At 38.3% G+C, this 21,324-nt stretch overlaps 1 protein-coding gene across 7 annotated transcripts in view; it reads right to left on the reverse strand.

Annotated features, from left to right (window-relative positions):
* The window catches only part of KIAA1614 (KIAA1614 ortholog), a 51,221-nt gene that overhangs the window by 23,352 nt on the left and 6,545 nt on the right, over positions 1-21,324 (reverse strand). For all 7 annotated transcript variants that reach the window (XM_039337133.1, XM_039337135.1, XM_039337130.1 and 4 more), the window contains exons 3-5: positions 21,252-21,315; positions 6,344-6,487; positions 3,010-4,592 (exon numbers count right to left, since the gene is read on the reverse strand). In XM_039337133.1, the coding sequence (XP_039193067.1) occupies positions 3,010-4,592; positions 6,344-6,487; positions 21,252-21,315 (1,791 nt within the window). The remainder of the gene's footprint in view (positions 1-3,009; positions 4,593-6,343; positions 6,488-21,251; positions 21,316-21,324) is intronic.

Below are 21,324 nucleotides of genomic sequence, written 5' to 3' on the forward strand. Positions count from 1 at the left end.
AATCGTAACACTGATAAATTAAACATGGATTGAACTAAAACATGTTAATTGAATGTAGATGAGGGAAGCAAATACAGGTAATCTTAATTTATGACCTGGAATTTTGGTTCTAATCATTGTGGTTGTTAAGTGAGATGCCCAGATGAGAGCTTCACTCAACAATCACAATCCTGGCTCTTTCAGTTGCAGTCATTAAGTGGGTGGAGCAAGTCCCCTCCATGCACAGAAGAGAATTCCTGCACTGGGCTGTAGAAAAGGAGCTCAGATCTTTGTGATCTAAGTTTTGTTTCTCCAGTCCAGTGCTGAAGTTTCCCTCCCCTCTAAGCACAGAAGGGAACCTAGAAAGTTAGATCTTTGTGAGCCAAACATTGTTTCTCCAACCCACCACAGGCCCTTCCCCTTCCCTCTGTGTGCAGAAAGGAACCGCTATACTGGTCTGGAGAAAGGAAGCTCAGACCTTCAGAATCCAGGCTTCCTTTCTCTGCCCCGCTCCAGGAGTCCCCCTCTCCTCTGTGTGCTATGCTTTCTACCCTTCAGAAACATTTTCTGGCTGGAAAGCTAGGGAAGGCATTGTTTCTGAAGGGTAGAAAGGCTTGGAGAAGGCCAGGGCCTTCCAAATGTGGTGGGATAGAGAGAGGTAGGCAGGCTAAGACCTCCAGGGCATCAGCAACTTTCCATGTGCTAGTGGGCCAGGTGGGCAGCTGAGAAGTGGGGTAGAGATCGGTAGGGAAGAGTTGAAGCACCCATCCAGTTGTAAGAGCCAGCGTGCTGCCAAGCACCCAAATGTTGATCACATGGCTGCAGGAGAATTGCAATGGCTGTAACGTCGGGCAGGGGTCATAAATAAATATTCTCTTCTCTTCATCTTCTCTTATCTTTCCTCAAAATTAAAAATACAAATATTCAAATACAGGTAGTTCTCAACTTATGACTATTCGTTCAGTGACCATTAAAAATTATGACAGCATTGAACAAAGAAGAGTCTTTGTTCAATGCTGTCATAATTTTTAATGGTCACTGAACGAATAGTCATAAGTTGAGAACTACCTGTATTTGAATATTTGTATTTTTAATTTTGAGGAAAGATAAGAGAAGATGAAGAGAAGAGAATATTTATTTATTTATTTATTTATTTTTGGCCAGCATCTTCACTTTTATTTTTGCCTAAGATTATCCCTGCAGCAAATAATTGTACTAACCGATTTCAATCAAAGCATTGTGCAGATCTTTCCACTGGATTGGGACTGACTTAGCTTATCAATGATTTGCAGTTTCTCAATGATTCATGTCTTACATTTTCCATCATACATTTTCATTTAAGTAGGAGAATCTTTGCTGTCAACCATTCCTTCATTTGACAGTGTTCATCGTGGTTCCTTTCTAGGTACCCCTTTATATAAAGATTTTCTGAACATGTTCCTCCAGCCTTAAATGAGATTTACAAACAAACTATTGTTTTTCTTCCCTATTAACATTCTTTTCCTTTTCCTCTTTTTTTTAAAAAATTGAGAATTGTCAATTGTAGGCATCTTCTGTGGGAAAATAATTGGGAATGAGAAACTTACTTAAAGTTGATAAAACTACAAGGTTTTTTTTTTATGTACAACTTCTGAATTCATTTATTTCTTACTACTGAAAAGGCTAAGAATACTGAAGTAGCTTTTTGATAGCTATTCGTAAAATTGCTCCATCCCTCTGGTTGGGTCTAGAACGGTCTGTGTAGTTTATGGACCTCTTTTAAATCACCCCTATTTTTTTTTCATCAGTTATTTACCAGGAACATTATCAGTTTAAATTGCTTGTGTTGACAAGAACATCCAATTCTTGATTAACCTAATATGAAATCATGGTTCTGTGTATTCAGTTCACACATAGAATCAGCGCTGTCCAGTTCTTTTCTGCCTTAGAACAGCCATCTCATGTTTCTGAGCTTTTTCCCATCTAGCTCCTCCCATTTGGAAGTTATTCCCCCTTGAACTACACTTAGGATCTAAAAAATACTTTAAAATGCTTCTTTTTTCAGGACCTTTACACAATTGAAAGAACTTTTCAATATCAGTAGATGATGTTAATTAAAGTATGATAGTGTTGGGATTTGATATTTTAAATTGATTATAATATTGTTTTATTGTTTACATTGGTTTATAAAGTATTACAAATTATTTCCTTCTTTATACTATGCTTAAGTGCCTACTAAATAAAAATACCATTACTACTATTTGCATTTATAATCCATAAAAAGATAATCATTTTATTAGATTAATAACCAGTTAATCTTTAAGGACCTATCATATTCTTTCTTTTTGCTACATCGAACTGATGCTGCTAACTACCTCTTTGGATATTGAACTCTGAAAATTTAATTATCTTCCATAGTCTGACAGATGTGCAATATGTATTTTAGCTCTTATTCTTTGATGAATGATGAATAATTACCTTTCTAATCATTTTGATTGTAATAATAAAATTGGGAAACCATCAAAATACTCAATAAAACTGCATTGTTTAATGTACTTGCATAGTCTATGTAGTGCATAATTACAAAACAGGGTACGTTACAACAAGAATTAGCAGCAAATTACACAAATTAATGGAGAAGACTATCGATGGCTACCTATTGTTAATATCTTCAGAATCCAGCTGCATGCCACAGCATCTTGGAAATCAACAGAAAAAGAAAGTTATGGCCCTTATGTCTTGCTTTGGGGCATTCTTAAGATTTTGTTTATCTACTTTGGAAAGTAGATGCTAATGAGATATGGGCTTTACATTCTTTTAAATATTCTTCCAACTACTCTAAATATGTTTTACTAACTTCGTTTTCTCACTGTTGCTTACCTCTTATATACTCTCGCTATTTCGTCCTATTCAAATTTGTGGAAATATCCCAAATACTCACTTTCAGACCAAATAGGTATCTTTCAATAAAACAATAATTTGAGCACACATTTTTAATGTCCTTGTTGGAGAGATTCCCTTTTTTACAGCCAAGTCAACATGATCTCTTACCTTGATTTTTTCCCATCTTCTCACTCTCCTGAAGTTGCTCATCTCTGCCAGTTATTATGGTTTTGGGCTCTGACTTGGTAGATATGTTATTGTGATTATTGGAGGACAAAGCCAAATGTTCGGAGAATATCCCTGGATTCTGCTGGCCATTATGCTCCTCTAGCCCAGATACACCCACATCCTGGAAACCAGGAGAGGCAGCTGAAACTGACAGTTCGTTATTTATATGTCCAGGGTCCTGTTTGATCGATTTGTGGCTGCCTGTTAAAACAGCTCTCCTGTAAGACATTGGGGAGGAGTGGACTTTTCCAGTAGCAGGGGGTGTTGGTATTAGATTTGTTAAATTGTTGGTAGTGGCCATCTGTTTTGTATGTTGCTTGGTTTGGCATAAATTAATGACTGGTCTGTTCATAGGAATTTTTATACCACCTTGAAAAAGCAACTGCTGAGAATAGATGGAAGATACAGATTCTCTCAACTGGGCACCATGTACCTTTGTTTGTGCTTTGTCTTTGTCTTCTTTCTCCATTTGACACAGATTCATTAGCTGGTTGCTTCTTGAAATGGCTGTTTGAGTCTCCTGATCTTTTACCTCAGAGCCTCCCTGCAAGCTACAAATTTGTGCTTCGTCAGCACCTGACCCAATTTCCAATCTGCTTACATTAGGAACGTTATCCCAAATAATTTCTTTATTATTTTTGCAGCTGCCATTTCCCCATTCCCTGTCCCTGTTAACACTGTTGGCTTTCTTCTCTGAAGAACACGATGGCCTAGGGACACCATGACAATTTTTGATTACAAATTGCTGACTGCTGATGCCAGCTTCTTCACTGTCTGTCCTGTAGCTGTCTGATGTGTCAGTGGTGCTACCTAAAGCTGAGTCCACATCTTCAGCACTAGTAATTTCACCAATATACGTCTCCCTGATGGATTCTGCAAAAACACGCTGCCGAGAAGGAAGGATCCACAATGGAGTCCTTTTGGGACCTAGAGGCTTTGTCCGTGAGTTCTCCTGGGAAGCACCAAGCTCTTTGTTTCCGTTAGTATGAACAGTATCACTGCCTCCAGGAAGGACATTGGCAATTTCATATTTGCCATTCCCATTTTGGTTGATTCTAGTGTCTGCTGAATTGTTGATATAAGACCCACAGGCACTACACTTCCTTTCTTTATTGACTTTTTCAAAACATCCTCCATTGCTCTGGTGAGTACGCATTTTTGCTCCCTGTCCCATGCTTTGATGTTCCCAGCTAGATTTCTTGATGCTACTCTCTTTACGCTGGAGGTCACCATTTATATAGCCAGCAAGATCTGGTTTGGAGAGCAGTGGGCCCTGGCCAAGAGATAACAGAACTGAATCTAAGGGCCGTTTCTGACGTTGCTGCAGACGTTCCAAATAGCGAACTTCAGCGTCCCTTGCAGATTCATCCTCAAAACGCACTCGAGACAATAGCCCTTGCTTCCTCTGCTGCCCATAGCTGGACTCACCACTAGATGAATCACTCTGGTTCCCACTAGTGTGTAAATTTTCATCCTTCAAAACAAAATTTTTTGCATCTGCAACAGAGGACCTACAGGTATCCCTGATGAACAAAAAAGGATTATTTTTTATTACTTGGTGAAATTATCCACTTTGCTACTCTTTTCATCTATCTATAAACCTTTAGCAGAAGGCACTGTTTGTCTTAATGGCCACCCATTGCAGCCTAATGAAGAACCAAGCTTTCCAACATTGCTCAGGTTTTCACTACCTAAACTTATTTTGCCAGTGAGCAAAAATAAAACAAAAAATATACATCTAGTCATCAGATCAACAAGAGATCTAGCATTTTGTTACAGTCCTAATAACGTGGGAAACTGCTGACTCAAATAACTGATTGGGTCAGGAGCATTGTTCGCAATCTAAAACTGGTCTTGATACTGTGTAACAAATCAGCAAGATGAATGTATACTTCTAAATGAAGAATAACATAGGACTGGAAAATGGCAGGGATATGCTGTGGAAAGTAATAAAACAAACAGTTTAAATTGCTTGGAAATAATATAAGACATAATCAGGTAATATCTGAGGACAAAAAATAGTCTCAGGTAGGGCTCACATTCAGCTGCAAACCAAATTCAGATCTATTTACTTTTATAGGCAAAACTAAACAAATATCAGACTCTGGTAGAATATATGTTACAGTGATGAAAGCTTGTGAATGCATTTAAAGAAGTGTATTTTACAGCTATATATTAATTTGTTTTTCACAATTAGCTGGGCTCCAAAATATTTTTTCCAGGAATTGAAGTGTTCTGTCATTTTTTAAAGAAGGGGAAAAGGGAAAAAAACATGGAAACCAGTTTTTTCACTAGCTGCTTTGTCATTGTAGAACAGGGGTGTCAAACTGCCGCCCCACAGGCCAGACGCGTCATCTGGGAGCCGCACCCACCCCATTGCCGGCAATGGCAAAACCGTCCCGATACATTGTGCGATGTCACATGACGTCGCGGGTTTGACATGTCTGTTGTAAAATATACCATCACCTGAAATCCATATGGCCTCCCCCTTCTGTAGATGCTTTTAAGTATTAGTATTTGGAGTTGTTAAAATATGCGACAAGGATTATCTCTAATATTTGTTTTTGCCGATTTCTTATCTTTATATTATTGCAGTAATTATGTCACCATGATTATTTTAATGAGTTTACTTGGATGATAGCTGCCCAGAGTCTCTGGAACTGAATGAGATATAACTATTAGCAAATAAATATTTGTTTTATTTGGGTTTAAAATAAATGTTGATGCACTTCGTGCATGAGAAGGTTTGTGCAGAAAGAAAATTGAAGCACTAAAGCATGTGGTTCACAATACAAATAGCAATTTTTATAAAGTTTAAACTGTCCACTATTTTTGAAAAACTGAATTTTATAAAACTTCTGTGATGTCAGAAAACATTTAAGTCTTATGCATCCTCATCATTAAATAATATTGCAAAGGACATCAAGCCACATGACAAATAATTTCATTTGAATCTCACTCTATTCTGTAGCAAAATTTGAATCAAATGTTATATGTTTACTTTCACTGTTTCTTTCAGGTACATAATTTTTGAGCTCTGAATCAACACACATACATTTCTTTAATCTATCTTTTTTATTCTTGTACAGCATTTCATTTGTAAGATGAAAACTTGAAATGGTTACAGATGTCAAGAACAAAGAGGCTGGAAAGCAACTAGAACCAAATGGCATATACTGGAAAAATAACTCACACAGGCTTGACTAGCTTCTTCCTTTTCATGTCAATCCAGTCCAGAACTTCAAGGCTACCAAATGAAAATGACCACACTTACCTCTTTTCTGGGGGGGCAGTAAGTAGGATGTTATGGCTAGCTCGGAGTGGGTTTGTCCTGGCCTTCATACGTGCTCTTTGTAGCAGCTGCTTGGCCTGTTCATGCCTGGGGCTCAGCTCCAGCTTTTGGATAGGAACAAAAACCCTGCAGGCAAGGCAATGAGGAACAAACAATGGTGGATTAGTGGGGAGAGGGGAAAATACAGATTAAGAATGATTTAATGATGAGAGTGGTAGCATTGTGGAAAGACAACATAGTTGTAGAAGATGGTATTTTTAATGGCCAATATATTCTCAAGCAGATTAATGATCTGACAGCAGGCTAGCCAGAATATCAACAGTAGAAAGACAGTAGCAATGCTAAAATGTTCGAGAAAGATATATGCAAAACATTAATAAAATAAATATAAAGGCAAGCATTTGTTCATGTATGAGTAAAGAGATGCATGATGGCAAGAAGCTGTTATTCTATATAAAAAGATCAAAGTAAAGATGGCCCAAAGTTGTTTGTATATGTTAACTAGCAAAAATGCAAGAACACCAGGAAATATAAAACTATAAAAAGTTTTAATAAGTTAAAATACCAAGCTTTCGCCGGCAACTGCCACCATCGTCAGGGTAGCTTCCAGTCGATGAGAGAGGCTGTTTATGGATATGGCGTTCTTTGCGCCCGGCTCCTGGACCTCGTTACAGGTCCCAGCCAATCCACTTGCACTCTGATCGTAGTTTCCGTGTTGCTGATTGTTATTTTCTTGCTTTCCTTGTTTGTATCTATGTCCCCACCCCCCTCCTCATGTGGCATGGATTGGGGGAGCCTGTACGTTTTCGCTGTTTGTTTTCCTCATCCTCCTTCCTGATACTCCCCCTCCTCGTTCTCCTCCCATCTTCCCTCTTTCCATAGTCCTTTTTCACAGTTGCCACCTCATTGCTTTCTCCTGTGTCACAAGATTTCATTACAGTTATCTTATCGTAACCCCCGTTCTCCAATGTTGCCCCACTAACTTTCATTTTCTTATCAATGGGAGCGTTTCCAATGGCATTGCTAGGGCTCGTAACATCTTTAGGTTGACTGCCGCTCTCCCCTCCACATAGAGTCCTTGGTATGGTGGTCGTCCCCTCTATCGTCTTCAGGGGGAGGAAAGGGGGTGGGTTTTCCAATTCTCGGTTCTCACTCCTTGCATGTTTCCAGGGTGGGTCACCCCTCTTAGGTGTTTCCTGGAGCGTGCGGAGGCTAAGCGTGTGAATGATTACCTCATCACCCTCCCATGGCTCACTCACATTACCAAAGCGAAAGCACGCTGTTGAAATATATCGTGGGTGGGATTAATCGCGGAATCGCTGATGGGGGTGGGGGCGATGTTACAGCCCTTCCATTCACGACCACTCCGCATCCGGGTGTTGGTACGGAACCGCGTCATTACCCAATTGCTCATATGGCACGGAGAGACCTCAGACCCATCGGCAGTAGGCTCACAGCTGTTGATACGTTTTTCCACTCGTTAGGGGTCAGCACATGCCTCCACACTCGGAGGGTTGCTCAGTTGCAGACTGTTCCCTATCTGGGCACTTTCGGGGATCTTTTTCTCCACCAACCCTCCTCCCAGAAGGCATGTTGTGGTATTAAATCATTGCTTTCTGGGGGACTGATTACTCCTGCTCTTAACGTTATGTGCGCAGGACATAAGTCTATATGCCGGTTGATGGACTCATCGTTAGAGAGCCAAGCTTCCTTAAGGATCCGGCCCCCCTTCGTGTTGTCATTAGCCATCATCTGGACGTTGTCGAAGTCGAACCTATGTCCTGACTCCAGCATATGTGCCCCGATCTGCGAGTATTGTTCGCCTCTCCTTACAGCCAGCTTGTGCTCGTGGATCCTGGTTCTAACCCATTTGGACGTCTCTCCCACTAATTTGTGGGGCAATTGTTACAATTAATCTTATAAATGATGCCTGACTTCTCTGTGATGGGAAGTGGATCCTTTGGTCTCATCACCTTAGATCGTAACGTCTGGTTCGGGTTATGTGCCACCCTCAAGTTGTAGGATGCCAATAACCTAGCTGTGGCTTCTGAGACATTACTAATATAAGGGAGAGTAACCCGGGCAATCTGTGGTGATGACTCCTCCATTTGAGACCTAACAGGGGGTCTAAGTGGTAGGCTATGGTGCCTGATGAATTGCATAGGATATCCATTGTGTCTGCACACCTTAAGGACCAGATGTTACAATCTAAGGTGATGAGACCAAAGGATCCACTTCCCATCAGAGAGAGCTCAGGCATCATTTATAAGATTAATTGTAAAGATTGCCCCACGAATTACATGGGAGAGACGTCCAAACGGGTTAGAACCAGGATCCATGAGCACAAGCTGGCTGCAAGGAGAGGCGAACAATACTCCCAGATCGGGGCACATATGCTGGAGTCAGGACATAGGTTCAACTTCGACAACGTCCAGGTGATGGCTAATGACAACACGAAGGGGGGCCGGCTCCTTAAGGAAGCTTGGCTCTCTAACGATAGTCCATCAACTGGCATATAGACTTATGTCCTGTACACATAATGTTAAGAGCATGGGCCAGGAGTAATCAGTCCCCTAGAAAGAAATGATTTAATACCACAACGTGCCTTCTGGGAGGAGAGCTGGTGGAGAAAAAGAGCCCCGAAAGTGCCCAGATAGGGAATAGCCTGCAACTGAGCAACCCTCTGAGTGTGGAGGCATGTGCTGACCCCCAACGAGTGGAAAAACGTATCAACAGCTGTGAGCCTACTGCTGATGGGTCTGAGGTCTCTCCGTGCCGTATGAGCAATTGGGTAATGACGCGGTCCCGTACCAACACCCAGATGTGGAGTGGTCGTGAATGGAAGGGCTGTAACATCGCCCCCACCCCCATCAGCGATTCCGCGATTAATCCCACCCACGATATTATTTCAACAACGTGGTTTCACTTTGGTAATGTGAGTAAGCCATGGGAGGGCGATGAGGCGATCATTCACAACGCTATAGCCTCTGCACACTCCAGGAAACACCTAAGAGGGGTGACCCACCCTGGAAACATGCAAGGAGTGAGAAACCGAGAATTGGAAAACCCACCCCCTTTCCTCCCCCTGAAGACGATAGAGGGGACGACCACCATACCAAGGACTCTATGTGGAGGGGAGAATGGCAGTCAACCTAAAGATATTACGAGCCCTAGCAATGCCGTTGGAAACGTTCCCATTGATAAGAAAATGAAAGTTAGTGGGGCAACATTGGAGAACGGGGGTTACGATAAGATAACTGTAATGAAATCTTGTGACGCAGGAGAAAGCAATGAGGTGGCAACTGTGAAAAAGGACTATGGAAAGAGGGAAGATGGGAGGAGAACGAGGAGGGGGAGTATAAGGAAGGAGGATGAGGAAAACAAACAGCGAAAATGTACAGGCTCCCCCAATCCATGCCACATGAGGAGGGGGGTGGGGACATAGATACAAACAAGGAAAGCAAGAAAATAACAATCAGCAACACGGAAACTACGATCAGAGTGCAAGTGGATTGGCTGGGACCTGTAACGAGGTCCAGGAGCTGGGCACAAAGAACGCCATATCCATAGCCTCTCCCATCGACTGGAAGCTACCCTGATGATGCTGGCAGTTGCCGGCGAAAGCTTGGTATTTTAACTTATTAAAACTTTTTATAGTTTTATATTTCCCAGTGTTCTTGCATTTTTGCTAGTTAAACATAAGTCTACCCAGGAATCACCTTTTCGTTTTTAGCATTCTTAAGAATATACATAAATACATACATACATACATACATACATACATACATACATACATACATAAATTTAGCAATTATTTGTAGTCACCAGGGCTCTAAAAATGGGACTTATGAGCCAGTTTCAAAGTTCCAATGTTTGGGCTTCTCTTGAAGTCATGTGCCTTTATATTTATGGCTGTTTGTAGGGCCCGCAGTGATGTGATTGCAATTTACAACAAATTTACTGGAAACCGGACATTTACTTCCAGTTTCCTGCAAAAATTGTCACATAGCAAACAATGGCTTACCTTAACAACTGTGGCATTGTTAAGGCCTCAGGATCAATGGGATCACATGGTAAGCCACTTAATGGCAGTCATGACCTACGACCATTATTGCAGGCTCCATTATGCATAGAAATATTCTTTGGCAGGTATTTTGCAGATAATACTATCTATATATGCCCACAACAGCCAAAGAGACAACCAAACACAATATGCTGTGATCTTTTAAGAACAAATATAAAATAGTGGATAAAACTAAAAAACAAATGGTTTTCCCACAGATAAAATGTAAAAGAGAACTTCTGAATATTGCCTATTTCTACATTTTGTAATGTATGGCTTGTCTAACCAGCAAAATATAAACAGAATAGTACAATATATTCATTTACTATGTCTTTTTATAATTATAAATTTATTATTATATTATTCTTTTTTCTTCAGGAAATTAATTCTTCCCCTATGAATATTACCTCAGCTTTTCATTGTTCCTAAAACATATTGCTGCTTCTTTAAACATTTGCCCTATAGTGGTTTGCCATCTTATCATGTGACCCATTTTCTCCCCTACCAAGCTTACCAGTATACTCAGACATTTCCCATTTGTCTTGATCATAATCTTTATAATTACTTTAATCAGCTTAGTGAGTCACTTTGGTTGATGCAAGTTTAACTCTTTCAGCTTAGAATGTGATTGCACACGGAGGCTAGTAATATGCATACTGCTTGTTTTTGCAGGTCTCGTTCAGATATGAACAGATAAAGCATGTCTCCAATGATGCTTGGCCACCTATCTGAAATATCATACTTCCTTTAAATTCTTCAGACACTGATCCCAAAGAAACACCTCCAATGCGTCCAGGAGGGACTGATTATTTATGTATGTTTATTTAATATTTAGCCTTTTATTCAGCAGCTCAAGGTAGAATGGATAGCTCTTCTAGGATGTAGGTCATGGTGAGAGAAAGAATGGCCCAAAGCCATTCCGGTGTCTTCCAGAAGGCTAACTAGATGAGAGACTTAGCTTTATCATCCCAAATAACACTATGATGATACATTTTCCCTCAAAACACTTTGTTTCAAATACCCCCATCCCTCCCTCCCTCCCTCCCTCCCTCCCTCCCTCCCTCCCTCTCTCTCTCTCTCTCTCTCTCTCTCTCTCTCTCACACACACACACACACACACACACACACACACACACACACACACACACGAGGCTCTAGTCTAGGTCATATTATGACTTAATTTCTAGTGTCATTTGTACTATCCAGATCTCCAATCTTCTTGAATGTATAGTTTCAGAAAGCTTCTTTTCATAGAGTTCATCTTTAGAATTACATGTACAATCTACCTGCCTTTTTGCACTCTCTCAGACCATACAGAAGACGCATATACCATGCCCTTGTTTTATGAGATTTTATGGGACTTCCGCTTTCCTTCTTGGGGAGGGGGCAGGAATTTCCCCCGTTTCAAACACAATGGCAGGAGGCAGCATATGACAGCTTTTGTCCTTACTTGGGACTCATCAGTCATAAGTAGCTAGGGATCTTTCTATGGGGCTCAAATCTCTGCCAGGAATTGAACTCATGGTGTACTGTACATTACTTCCTTATAGGGATTCACAAAGAGAGAAAAAAACAATCAAACATCTCTCCAGAGAGACACCCAATCTCTGCAGCACTGCACTGCTGCTATGTATGCTTTATTAACTTTGAGATAGGTGTCTGGTTTAGAGATAAGAGGAAGAAGAAACAATTGAGTCAGATTTTTGGAATTGTTCTTTATATGAAATGACCATATGGATATTATTTTATTATCTTTGCTTAGCTCTCTTTATTTAGTTTGGGACAATAAAATACCTCTAAAGCAGTGGCTCCCAATCTTTTCTATACCCCGCATCCTTAGAATGCTTCTTATATATTCTTGCACCCCTTACAAAAGTTCGAAATAACAGCAATGAATTATGTATATACACTATAATTTTGAAAACCCAAGTTTTCGCACCCCTTGGAATATCGTCTCCAACCCCAAGGGGTGTGAGCACCCCTGGTTGGGACCCCCTGCTCTAAAGTTAGTGTTGACTCCTGGCAACTGCCAGTCCTTGCAGTTTACTTGGCAATTTTTTCAGAAGTGGTTTGCCCTTATCTATTTCCTAAGGCTGAGAGAAATTCAGCTCACTTCATACCTAAACAGGAATAGAACTCAGTTTCCCAATTTCTTACCTGTTGCCTTAATCAGTACATCAAACTAGCCCTGATCAAACACTTAGGATGAACTTCATATAAAGCCAAATTTCAGAAATATTTTAGAACTGACCTTTTAAGTTGGACATTTTCTAGTTTTTCAAATGCCCTATTTGATGGATAGTGGCTATGTTTGATTTTTATTTCAAATATATATTGCACCTTCAATTATATATAATACTTGAATACATTAATACAGTGGTTCTCAACCTTTTTAATGCCGCGACCCCCCAACCGGTCATAAGTCGAGGACTACTCAACCGGTCGTAAGTCGAGGACTACTCAACTGGTGCAGCACCGTTTGCAGAATGGGACTTTTGGCGGGCTCAGCAGGGCAGAGACAGCCTGGACAATTCCTATTGGCTTTTGAAAGCCAATAGAATTAGACTCTATTCAAGAGAGTCTATTCTATTGGCTTTCAAAAGCCAATAGAATAAAAGAGAGTAGCACAGCTAAGGAAAAGGGGAAAAAAATGGCAGACTGCGTTGTTTGGCGACCCCCATGAAATGGTCGTTCGACCCCAAATGGGGTACCGACCCACAGGTTGAGAACCACTGCATTAATAAATGGAAACATGTCAATTTCTGTGCTAAGATTGTTATGCATTTCTTCTGGATGATATTTGAGCATCAAAAATAAATATGTTTATATTTATTACATAGTAATTTCTAACCTGTACTCTTCGCCTTATTATTTCCTCCCCCAGTCCAACTCTGCCCTGCTGATTTTTGATTAGGGCCCATGGCATACTATGCAAAATAGAACGCAGCCAGTGACTAGTGACCACAGGATGTGACTACTACTAACATTACAGGAATGGGGCAAGTGATTAAATCTATTTTGCAATGTCACAACACAGGTACAAAAGGGCGAAACTGGTATTGTAATAATACAACAAAGATCTTGTTATTTCTGCATCATTGAATTTAGGAATGGACAATTATACATGACTCTTCACACAAAATGTTTGTTTCTTTTAGGCCTACAGAATGACTTATCATTGGAGTTGATATTACATAATAATTCAAGAAGTCTTGATTGAAATTTTGCTTTGGCCATAAACCAGCTATTGTGGCATTTGGCAAGCCATTGCTTCTAGCCTCAGCTCTTCACAGCAATAATTTTTGGATAATGATGACCTAGAGTGATATATAATATTACACACTGAAAAGAACTAAGTGCACCTGCAAACTTACATGATTATCAGAGGCGATTTAAAGACTAAAATGAGCCTTTCAAATGAGATCATTTATGCATTTTCAAAATTGGTCCCAGAGCTGGCAAAGGGCCTACTCTGTCTTCAAAGTCCTCCCTAGACAATAGGAATAATCTACCATATGGATTGTGCAAATGTCATTCAGACTAGATTTATTTATTCTGAATGAAGTTATTCTGAGTGACCACTCTGGCTAATTCTCATCCTACTCAGATGATAAATTGTCAGCTGCAGATTACAGTATAATTTATTATAGTGCACATAAATCATTTACTCCAGGGTCCTCTGAAGCTGCAGCCCAATCCCATTCTCTTGAACCTTCTTACCAAAGGGTCTCTTAAAGAGACAGTGGAACGACCCCTTCACTCAAGGCTGAATTCACAACCACTTGGAAGCGAACAATTACCTGTCTCCCAAGATGCTTTAACCAACCAGGAGAGGCATGGAGCTAATAAATAGGTGGCCATCCTCACAGCCTCAAGGTCTCGGGGAGGATGGTGTTCTACAGGAATGGTGTTGCCACAGAGCAGGCATGATTCCTGGGTCCAACAAGGTAACATTGTTTGCTAGAGAGGATTCCACTGAGCTGTTTACAGTAGGCACAAGGGACAATTGTATACCTATATGGTGGGTGAACATTACAAGTAAACTATGTTCTTTTGTCACCTGTTTTCCCTAATATTTGAGCTGGATAAGGCCAAAGAAATAATTAAGCAATGGATTGACACTACTGAGTTTCAAAATGAGTTAAGCCAACCATGAACAGGCCTTCTTGCAAGCTCTTAACTCTTTCCCCTCAACAATCTTGGAATATATATTCAGAAAAAATCCTTTATATGGGGATTGTGCCCATTTGACTCAAGCAAAACTGAATTAGGAGCTTTAGGAGCATTTTCTATGCTGCATATTTTATTCTAACCAAAAGAAATATTACTTCAGTAACTTTTAAAAAACTGCCCAAGATATTTTACAGTGTACATTTTACTTTATATGAGACAAAATATGAAAGCTACCTATCAAATTGTCAAATTCTACTACCTATTGATAAGGATATCCCATTAAACCTTGGGTTTTAATGATTTGACTTGTTCATGATAATAGAAGTACTGTCTGTTAGATAATATAACATATTATAAAAAACACACCCCAATTTTGTTTTTTCTCTATCCCTCCCTCTTTCTTTTTAATTCTTTTTTCTTTGCTTTGTTGTATGTTATACTTTTTTGAAATTTAATAAAATTTTAAAAACAGATAAGGACATGCTATCAGAAGGTAACCATTTTATGACCGGATTACTAATCTGGATATATTAGGTAATTATTTGGGTAAAATTGGATACTAATATTTCTCTTTATCTACAATTTGGATAAAATTGGATACTAATATCTGTAATTTTACTGTGTCTAGTGAATGCACTTTTCTTTTTGTTGGATTATCTCATGAAGTCATATTAAAATTGCATTTAAAGCACTTTGTAAAATCTTAAATAAAATGTTCAAAGTCCAAGTATTGTTTAATCAATGATACACTTTAGATTTAAAAGGGAAATGATACACATGTATATATTTTGTTGGAAGCTTTGCTGCTTTTCAAGTATAAAAATTGAAGATATTTATAAATTCAAGATGGAAGGGTGCTTGATAGCAGATAGCTATGCATGAATTATATAATTTTAGAGCTACAGTATATTTGATTTGACATTTGATTATATATTAAAAATTATTTCAATTAAAATATTCTACATACATTTCCTAGAAATGAATGCTAAGTATTTGCAGCATTGTATATCCTTTATTTCTAGAATACTACCCTTTGCTCATTTTGCAATTGTTTGTATTCCAACAAACCTCTTATCATATTCATAAATTTGATATGAATGTCAGTTATAGAAGTGTCATCTTGAGATAATACATTAAACTCAATAAACAAATATCTATACCAATGTTCCCTTGTCTCCCAAATTCAGAAAATGAGTCCATAAACACTTTAAGTGTTTCTAACCTTTCCCCCTCCTTATCCTGATTTTTTTTATTGTTGCTGTTTCTTAGTTCAAAAATATTAAATGGGAAACAGGTATGATACAAAACAAAATATCAACTAGGACAACATCTTCATTTACAAAATGGCTGTGGATTCGACCTAAGTTCCTTAAACATTGCTAATATGCATAAAAAGTGGATGGCTGCAATTCAGTGCTTAGTTTGGAAGTGATGCTATCTGTCCAGAATAAAATGACTGAAATAATCTGGAATGACATCCCAGGGAACTAGATGCCATTCATGAAAAGGCAACTTTGACAGTTCATAGTGATGCCAGTATTTTGGGCCTGCCAACCTTATGTGGAAACCAATCTGCAAGCAAATCTTGCTGTTGTTGTTAGTTGCGAAGTCGTGTTCGACCCATCGCGACCCCATGGACAACGTTCCTCCAGGTCTTTCTGTCCTCTATCATCTTCTGGAGTCAAATCTACATGCTCTCAAAATTCTGTACATGCTTTCTAGTATCAAAGCTTTGCCTATAGCTGTTCTATGGTGCTACTTTGCAAACATTTTCTCCCATTTATTTCTCAATTATTTCAGTTTAGTCAATTCATTACACTCTGAAAGAAGTACAATGTGCCCTTGAGTGGTCTGTGAATTTATTTTAAGAGACAATATATAAATTTTAAAACAAAATTAAAATACATCTATAAAACAACCTACTAGAATCCTTGAGCAAAGTCCAAAAGGAGCAATCTATGTTTAGGTTTTAAGGAAGTATCTAAAGTTATATAAAATGTAGTAATGTCTAAAATTAGAAAAATGTGATGGTATCTAAAATCCATATAAAATGTGACGTGTAAAATTACATAAAATATGATAAAATCTAAAACCACATAAAATGCATCTGTGTTGCAGGAACTTGGCACAGCAGATTCCAGCAGATGTTATATGCTGCTGTACAAAACCTAACCACATACTTTGTAATAAAAGAGTTCTATCAGCAGCATCTGGACATAGGTCAAGTCTGAATAACCAGGGTATCTGCTGATCAGAGGGAGGATAAATCTGTGCGTCTCTGTAAAAGGAGCAATGATGAAGGACATATTAGGTGGTTTCCATCCCTCCAGAATTGCAGGAACAAAGTCTTTCAGCTCTGTATTAAAATATAGAGTTCTATTTTTCCCCCTAGGATTAGGTAAACAATCAGAAGCAACAAGGAAGAGTGGTACATTAAAAAACAACTAAGTTATGCCCTTTGGACCATCAATCTCTCTTTTTTCAGAATTCCTAATGTGGCCTGAAAGAAGTTAAACAATTTTTTCTGCATGATAAATGTATATTTAGGGCAAACACCAAGCTGAAAAACTTTTAAAATATTACAGGATCCAATCTGGATCAGTCACCGGAACCAGAGGTTTAGTTTTCTGAGCTTTCAGACTTGTGCTGGAGCTCATCCTCAGGGAACTTCTCTCTCACCAGGATGCGTCCTGGTGACCACACATCCTGGTGAGAGAGACATTTCCTGAGGATGGACTTCAGCATGAGTCTGAAAGCTCGGAAGACTACATCTCTGGTCCCGGTTCTCGACTCAGATTGGATCCTGGGATACGTATATTTGCCTTCGTTAATGAGTTTTAAGATATGTTGGTATAGTGGCCACTGTCATTTAGAAAAACTCTTTTTTCCCTAACTGAGAACTGGAAAACCCATAATATCTTAGCTTAGTTGAAAGTTGGACTTTGAAGAAGCAGGACAGGAAGAATGTTGATGTTTTTGAACGTTGTATTGGAAAAGGCTCCTGAGAATATTGTGGACAGCCAAAAAAACAAATAAATGGATCATTGAACAAATCAACCCACTCAAGACACAAATCCCCAGAATCAAATTATCCTATTCTTGATACATTATGCAAATACTAGAAAAGGCTCTAATGCTGGGAAAGGTGGAAGAAATAAAAAAAGAGGGGCAATCAGCAGCAGAGTAACTTAATTATAACTAAATTAGGTGCAATAGATACACTATTAGAAGACCTGAAAGACCATGTTAGATACACATCTTCATGGAAAAAATCTACATGGTCAAAAATGATTTCATGGCAGTAGAGGAGATTGTAATTGATACAAACACCTGGGCTGATCACAATCCGATTAGAATTAGATGGAAGGGGCAAAAAAACACGAGGAGATGAACTCTAAAAAGGGCAATCTTAAATCATAAAGAATTCAAATCAAAATTAGAAGAACAATTGGATCTGTTTTTTAAGTCAAACAAGAAGGAGGATACAAATTGCCAAAATCTATGGGATACAACCAAAGCCTACATGAGAGGCGTTGTAATTTCTTATATGGCTAGGCAACACAAAATCAAAACACGATGCCAAAGACAACTAGAAGAAGAACTACGTAAAGTTGAGGATAACCTGCAAAATGAACCACAAAGATGTGATTTGAAACAACAGATTGATTTAATTAAACATAAGATGGATATTATTATGAAGGAAGATCTAGGATAGCAGATAAAACGTACTAAACAAAATTTCTTTGAAAATGCCAATAGACCAGGAAGATGGTTGGCTTATAAAATCAAAAAACACAACAATAAGCAGAGAGTTACTAACCTTTATAACGCCAAAGGTGATATGGTGTGCCAGAACGAAGGAAAAAAGCTAGTGGCATATGAGTTTTATAAGAATTTATATAAGGACGATGAAAAGAGAAATAACTATGACATAGTACAGTATTTACAATTAGTCGATTTACCCAAGGTGCCAGAAGAAATAAAGAGATAACACATTTAGAGCTCTCGGTTGCAATTAAGAAACAGAAGAATAATAAAACACCTGGGCCAGATGGTATACCTGCAGAAATGTATAAAATTGCACAAGAATCTTTAAGCTCAATGCTGTTGGACTTATTTAATGAGGTTTTAACCCAAGCTAAAATACCAGCTTCATGGGAAGAAGCCTTCCTCACGTTGATTCCTAAAGAAAACACAGACCTGACACAAATTAAGAACTATAGACCCATTTCTCTTTTGAATTCGGATTACAAGATTTTCATGGCAATAATGGCACAAAGATTGGAAAGGTTCTTAGTGGATTTTATACATATTGATCAAAATGGCTTTCTATCTAAAAGATATATAAGAAACAATATTAGGACTGTTTTGGACATATTGGAATATTATGAAGTACATAATGAAAAGCAAATGTGTTTAATTTTTCTTGATGCCCAAAAAGCATTCGACAATGTAAAATGGGATTTTATGTTTAACCAATTATTGTATATGGACTTTGGGGAAAATTTTTTAAATATGTTTAAATCAGTTTACTCTAAGCAGGTGGCCAAAGTAATAATCAATGGAGAATTGACTGAGAGTTTCCAAATGCAAAAAAGGTACAAGGCAAAGTTGCCCACTATCACCATTGTTATTTATATTATCTCTTGAGGTATTAACTAGAGCAATCCGGCAAGATGAACAGATCCAAGGTTTAGAAATCAAGAAAGAGACATTTAAAATACAAGCCTTTGCAGATGATTTAGTTTTTATAATTGAAGAACCACTACAATCAGGGACTAGACTGATGGAAACATTGAATAGATACGGGGAAATAGCAGGTTTAAAAATAAATAAAGAAAAAACTAAAATGCTCGTCAAAAATATGACTAAAATACAGAAAAATGAATTGGTTGATAGAATTGGTGTTCAAATCACAAATAAAATTAGATATTTAGGGATACAACTGACTGCCAAATGCGCTACGCTTAAAAGGGACAACTACGATAAGTTAATAGAACAGATTCAAAAAGAGTTTGATATTTGGACTAACCTACAGCTCTCTTTTATGGGCAGAATTGCGGTGATTAAAATGAATGTGTTGCCAAAAATCTTATTTTTGTTCCAATGCATACCTATAAAATTAGACAAGAAATTTTTTCAAAATTTGAATAAAATGATGTGTAAATTCATCTGGCAAGGAAAAAGAGCAAGGATTAAATTAAAATTACTGCAGGACTCAAAGGAAAGGGGGGGATTTGGTCTTCCAGACTTGGAGAAATATTACCAGGCCGCAGCATTAGTATGGGTAAGAGATTGGATATTACTAAAAAATAGGAGACTATTGTGTCTGGAGGGCCATGACCTACAAATAGGATGGCATGCCATATTATGGGATCATAAATATAAAGTACATAAATATTTTCGAAGTCACTTGATTAGGCAAGCTCTTATTGATGTATGGACAAAAATTTGGCAACCAAATTATACCCAAGTACCTAGTTGGATCTCACCGTTAGAAATATATGTACACCCAAAATTTACTCAATTAGACAAGACCATAACATATAAAAATATCTTAGATGAAAGAGGGGAATTGAAATCCAGGAAAACCATCCACGATGAAGGGATAGAATTAGAATGGTGGGCATACCTGCAACTGCAGGCGAGATATCGGAAAGACAAAAAAGAGTTAGGCATTAAATTAGAACCAATAGAATTGGATAAAATAATTTTGGGGTCGGAGGATAAAATGATTAAAAAATTATACTACTATTTGCTAGATCAGGCAATGTACGAGGAACAAGTAAAAGTGACTATGTTGAATTGGAGTAAGGACTTTGGTCTTAATTTTGATCTGCACATATGGCAAGAACTATGGGCAAGAAACAAGAAGCTTACTTTGGCCACCTCTTACAAAGAGAACCTTTACAAAATGTTTTATAGATGGCATCTCTCACCCACAAGATTGTCTAAAATGTATACCAATGTTTCCTCTAAATATTGGAAATGTAATTTGAAAAGTGGAACTTACTATCATATGTGGTGGAAATGCACGCGAGCTTGTGATTTTTGGAACAGGATTAAAATATGGTTGGAAGAAATATTAGAGCAAGCGGTAGAACTAAAACCAGAACTCTTTCTATTAGGTTTAACTACGCAAAAACATGACAAAGGCGTACTTTATTTAATGCTACACATTTTAATGGCTTCCAGGCTGGTTTTTGCTCAAAATTGGAGGAACAAGGGAACCCCAACGGAAGAAGAGATCCTGCATAAAATTCTAATATGTGCTGAGATGGACAGGCTTACAATGATTCTGAAAGACAAAACGGAACACGAATACTTCGAAATCTGGGGCAAATTTTACCGCTGGTATGAATTAAGAACTGCTCAGATTTCAAGCTAATGGTAGAATTAAAAGATATACATAACTGTACATATAATTGTATATATAATTGTATTGTATAAAAGATGAGGCTTATATAGAGGTTAAGAACAATGTATTAAATTTTTGTACTATGATAGGAACTGATAGGAAAATTCACCCTGGAATGTCATGTTTGTCCATTGTTGTTTTAATTGTACTATGAATAAAAATTTTTTAAAAAAATGATTTCATGGCATATAACCAAACAAACAAACAACCTTAGTTTAGTAGCTCTGGAATCTTACCGATAGTCTTCAGAATCCTGTAAGGAGACATTAGAATCCCAGGCTCCATCGTTTGGCACAATCTCTGTAATCA

The sequence above is a fragment of the Crotalus tigris genome, unplaced genomic scaffold, assembly GCF_016545835.1.
Source record: "Crotalus tigris isolate CLP2741 ecotype Arizona unplaced genomic scaffold, ASM1654583v1 scf7180000017668.6805642782:7212621, whole genome shotgun sequence".
In the NCBI taxonomy this organism is placed as follows: domain Eukaryota; kingdom Metazoa; phylum Chordata; class Lepidosauria; order Squamata; family Viperidae; genus Crotalus; species Crotalus tigris.